This window comes from Malaya genurostris, chromosome 2 (assembly GCF_030247185.1).
Source record: "Malaya genurostris strain Urasoe2022 chromosome 2, Malgen_1.1, whole genome shotgun sequence".
Classification (NCBI taxonomy): Eukaryota; Metazoa; Arthropoda; class Insecta; order Diptera; family Culicidae; genus Malaya; species Malaya genurostris.
The window spans coordinates 4,585,598-4,591,012 of NC_080571.1; the positions used below are offsets into that span (position 1 = coordinate 4,585,598).

The 5,415-nt window shown below is 37.6% G+C and overlaps 1 protein-coding gene across 1 annotated transcript; it reads right to left on the reverse strand.

Annotated features, from left to right (window-relative positions):
• Positions 1-279: 279 nt before the first annotated feature.
• On the reverse strand, positions 280-1,017 carry LOC131428534 (glutaredoxin-related protein 5, mitochondrial). Its single transcript, XM_058592536.1, has 2 exons — positions 634-1,017; positions 280-582 (listed from the first exon to the last, which is right to left on the reverse strand). Exons 1-2 carry the CDS (start codon positions 887-889, stop codon positions 407-409), a joined length of 432 nt encoding a protein of 143 aa, XP_058448519.1. The 5' UTR covers positions 890-1,017; the 3' UTR covers positions 280-406.
• Positions 1,018-5,415: the final 4,398 nt, after the last annotated feature.

The window sequence follows — 5,415 nt, forward strand, 5'->3', positions numbered from 1 at the left end:
CTAAAATGTGAACAAATAAGGGACGCGAAGTTGAAAATCAGTCCGTTTTTCGCATGAAAATATGAATCAAGATTCTGACTGTGAATGAAAGAATCAGATCTCCGAGAATTTAAAAATCTGGTGAGAAAAAATAACGATATTTTCTATATTGAGGAAATTGTGTACTACACGGTGTAGCAGCCCGCAGCACTTCATCGTAAGCATGGCGTGAAAGCCATCAACTTACCCATCACGCTATACCCGCCCCACCGTATTTATTGATTGACACCAAATCAACTATTTTAGAGTGAAATTTAGTATTTATTGACCACATATATTCGGCCGCTCTTGGTAATTAAAGTCACAAAGTTTGAAGCTAGTGTTAACCATACTACTATTAAGAATTTACATGAAAAAACTGATTCGTTTATTTCTGTTCACTATTTTCTTCTAAAGTCAGAGCGCTCTTGATCCCCACTTTCTTCAACTCTTCAATTAATTCTCCGTGTTGGTGCATCTGTAGCATAATATCGCAACCACCGACAAACTCTCCGTTGATGAAAATTTGCGGTATCGTGGGCCAATTTGAATAATCCTTTATACCTGAAAACAAATGCTTTGATAATAGAATGTATGGCTACCGAAAACAAGTACCTTGGCGCAGCGACTCGTTTTGCAGCACATCGTGACTATCGTAATTGACGGCGTGCATCCGCAGAATCTGCACAACGGCGTTACTAAAACCACAACGAGGAGCTTCCGGATTACCTTTCATGAACACTACGACTTTGTTGTTCCGCACCAGTTTATCGAGATCTTTTGATTCCAGAGTAGCGGTGCATAGTGTTCTAGTCAATAGATAGCCAGAGCGGCTGGTTAAATTTTTACTCAATTGTAGCAGAAGGCTCATTTTCAATTAAATAGATTCCAAAACGTTTGAGAAAATTATCTAACGTTCAATTGTTTTGATTGTAATTCACTTAAATTCTTCGGACCGGCCAGAGAACAAAACGAACAGTTCTGACCTGTCACTGTCAGTTTAATTTTTTACCTATTGTAGAGTGGTAGACATGCGTTATTATATAGACCGGTATATCATTTTTCGAAACGCCGAAACACACTTATTCCCATATATTCAGTTTTATTGAGTTTTTGCACAATTATCGCGTTTATTTTTGGGATAACGGTCCAGAAATCAGATGTTACATCCGCTTTGAAAAGAAATTACGATTTGTTATATCAACTGAACGGGGAGTCGAAAATCATTTGAATTATTTAGGGGTTAGCCAAATTTTGTGCTAGGGCACATAACCGTTTTCATTATTTTTACGTTTTTTAATGAAAACGGTTATGTGCCCTAGCACAAAATTTGGCTAACCCCTAAATGACCATACCTGCATCGGCCAGAAATAGTCGAAAACACGTTTTCGTTCGGCACGTCAGAAAAGACATTGCACTTCGTTGCAAAACAAAAAGTGTTCTGTAAGTAGCAGAAACTTTACGTCTGCTTAGCGGTTCAAATTGAACTGCCGAGTATAGCACTAAGCAGTTCAATTTGAACTGCTCTGCACTGATGAGTCAAAGACGAAACGTAAAAATAATGAAAACGGTTATGTGCCCTAGCACAAAATTTGGCTAACCCCTAAATGACCATACCTGCATCGGCCAGAAATAGTCGAAAACACGTTTTCGTTCGGCACGTCAGAAAAGACATTGCACTTCGTTGCAAAACAAAAAGTGTTCTGTAAGTAGCAGAAACTTTACGTCTGCTTAGCGGTTCAAATTGAACTGCCGAGTTTAGCACTAAGCAGTTCAATTTGAACTGCTCTGCACTGATGAGTCAAAGACGAAACGTAAAAACATTTGAATTAATTTTTTATCTACTCGAATCCGAATAATGATGGTCGTTTTTGGTGGAAGCAGTTTTCATTGGACTGATACAAGCACGCGAAAAGTGTAAATTTTAGGAAGTGAATTATTTCGCAAATAATTTAAACTGCTCGGGGGAAGTTATTTATTTTCAGATACTGGAACAAAAATTGTAAAAATTTCGTTTCTGTGGAACTGTGAATTGCAAACACATTTTTCAAATTATGCGTAATATTTATTTTAACTTCGATTTTTAGTCGATAAAACGGATATAATTCTATGTGATATCAAATCTTTTGAAGCTGCATTATAGGGATATTAAATAAGAAATATTCTACTCTATCAAATTTCTAGATTTTGATCATCATAGCAGAAACCAATTCACAGTGGAACAGCAACAGAGGTACGTTTTTACCTGTGAAACGAAATTTACTTATCAGGGTGCCTCATTGAAATATAAAAGCAATTTTAATGGGTAATGTGATTAAAGTTTTTACTGTTTTTGTATATAATTTATTTTACCGTCGATTAAACAATTTTTACTGTTTTGTTCAAAATAATAAACATTGAATTTAGTAATATTTATTATTTAGGCTTCAACCATAAGGTCATTCGTTTCTTAGGGCCAGAAAAACTTTCTGACCCTACATGTGGGGTTGGGAATTGAACCCAGGCGGGCTGCGTGAAAAAGATTAATTATTTTTGCCTTTCTCTATAGAAAGGTATTAGAATTGCTGGAAAAACCGACTTTCGAACGGAGCCTCGGAGACCCATAGTGTTATATACCATTCGACTCAGCTCGACGAGATCGGAAAATGTCTGTGTGTGTGTGTGTGTATGTGTGTGTGTGTGTATGTGTGTGTGTGTGTATGTGTGTGCACTTTTCGAAGATATTTGAACGCGCTCAATTTTCTCAGAGATGGCTCAACCGATTTTAACAAACTTAGGCTCGTTTGAAAGCTACTATCGGGGCATTGATCAAGTTCGAAGATAAAATGGCTGTGACTTTTGGTTCCGGAGATATGATTGTATAAGTGACGTAACCGACAAAAAGCGTTGTATTTGAACGCGCTCAATTTTCTCAGAGATGGCTGAACCGATTTGAACAAACTTGGACTCGTTTGAAAGCTACTGGCGGGCCATTGATCAAGTTCGAAGATCAAATGGCTGTGACTTTTGGTTCCGGAGATATGATTGTATAAGTGACGTAATCGACAAAAAGCGTTGTATTAGAACGCGCTCAATTTTCTCAGAGATGGCTGATCCGATTTTAACAAACTTGGGCTCGTTTGAAAGCTACTGTCGGGCCGTTGATCAAGTTCGAAGATCAAATGGTTGTGACTTTTGGTTCCAGATATATGATGGTATAAGTGACGTAACCGACAAAACACGTTGATTTTTACCGCTCTTGTATATATAAGGGTGCCAAAATTTTGGGATCAACTCTATTTTCGTAAAGTTCTAGTGCTCAAAAGTTTAAGCACCTCGAAAAAAGCCTTCATGCAAAATTTGACCTAAATCGGACATGCTTAAGGGGTGCTGCCCGGTGGTAAAGGTTTGACAATTATCGATCTTGAAAAAGCACCATAGGGGGGAGTACATGAAATTTCCAAAATCGAAAATTTTTTTTGATGCCAAAACTCTTAAAACTGCATAAAACATCGAAATTTAGTGTCATCTCAAAAAAAAATTTTTTTGAAAAAATCAACTTTCTGGGACTTAGAAAAATTTTCATATTTTTTCTAAGTCCCAAAAAGTCGATTTTTTCCAAAAAATTTTTTTTCGAGATGACACTAAATCTCGACGTTTCATGCAATTCTAAGCCTTTTGGCATCAAAATTTTTTTTTCGATTTTGAAAATTTCATGTACTCCCCCCTATGGTGATTTTTGCCTTTCTCTATAGAAAGGTATTAGAATTGCTGGAAAAACCGACTTTCGAACGGAGCCTCGGAGACCCATAGTGTTATATACCATTCGACTCAGCTCGACGAGATCGGAAAATGTCTGTGTGTGTGTGTGTGTGTGTGTGTGTATGTGTGTGTGTGTGTGTATGTGTGTGTGTGTATGTGTGTGCACTTTTCGAAGATATTTGAACGCGCTCAATTTTCTCAGAGATGGCTCAACCGATTTTAACAAACTTAGGCTCGTTTGAAAGCTACTATCGGGGCATTGATCAAGTTCGAAGATAAAATGGCTGTGACTTTTGGTTCCGGAGATATGATTGTATAAGTGACGTAACCGACAAAAAGCGTTGTATTTGAACGCGCTCAATTTTCTCAGAGATGGCTGAACCGATTTGAACAAACTTGGACTCGTTTGAAAGCTACTGGCGGGCCATTGATCAAGTTCGAAGATCAAATGGCTGTGACTTTTGGTTCCGGAGATATGATTGTATAAGTGACGTAATCGACAAAAAGCGTTGTATTTGAACGCGCTCAATTTTCTCAGAGATGGCTGATCCGATTTTAACAAACTTGGGCTCGTTTGAAAGCTACTGTCGGGCCGTTGATCAAGTTCGAAGATCAAATGGTTGTGACTTTTGGTTCCAGATATATGATGGTATAAGTGACGTAACCGACAAAACACGTTGATTTTTACCGCTCTTGTATATATAAGGGTGCCAAAATTTTGGGATCAACTCTATTTTCGTAAAGTTCTAGTGCTCAAAAGTTTAAGCACCTCGAAAAAAGCCTTCATGCAAAATTTGACCTAAATCGGACATGCTTAAGGGGTGCTGCCCGGTGGTAAAGGTTTGACAATTATCGATCTTGAAAAAGCACCATAGGGGGGAGTACATGAAATTTCCAAAATCGAAAATTTTTTTTGATGCCAAAACTCTTAAAACTGCATAAAACATCGAAATTTAGTGTCATCTCAAAAAAAAATTTTTTTGAAAAAATCAACTTTCTGGGACTTAGAAAAATTTTCATATTTTTTCTAAGTCCCAAAAAGTCGATTTTTTCCAAAAAATTTTTTTTCGAGATGACACTAAATCTCGACGTTTCATGCAATTCTAAGCCTTTTGGCATCAAAATTTTTTTTTCGATTTTGAAAATTTCATGTACTCCCCCCTATGGTGATTTTTCAAGATATATGAAAATTTCACTAAGTGGACTAAGAAGGCTTTTTGCCTTTCTCTATAGAAAGGTATTAGAATTGCTGGAAAAACCGACTTTCGAACGGAGCCTCGGAGACCCATAGTGTTATATACCATTCGACTCAGCTCGACGAGATCGGAAAATGTCTGTGTGTGTGTGTGTGTGTGTGTATGTGTGTGTGTGTGTATGTGTGTGTGTGTGTATGTGTGTGCACTTTTCGAAGATATTTGAACGCGCTCAATTTTCTCAGAGATGGCTCAACCGATTTTAACAAACTTAGGCTCGTTTGAAAGCTACTATCGGGGCATTGATCAAGTTCGAAGATAAAATGGCTGTGACTTTTGGTTCCGGAGATATGATTGTATAAGTGACGTAACCGACAAAAAGCGTTGTATTTGAACGCGCTCAATTTTCTCAGAGATGGCTGAACCGATTTGAACAAACTTGGACTCGTTTGAAAGCTACTGG

What these genes read in the sequence shown, in the direction of transcription:
- LOC131428534 (XM_058592536.1), bottom strand. Translation starts at nt 889, where the DNA reads ATGAGCCTTCTGCTACAATTGAGTAAAAATTTAACCAGCCGCTCTGGC. An exon ending in AAACGAGTCGCTGCGCCAAG is followed by an intron (nt 583 to 633) that starts GTACTTGTTTTC and finishes ATTTGTTTTCAG; the next exon opens with GTATAAAGGATTATTCAAAT.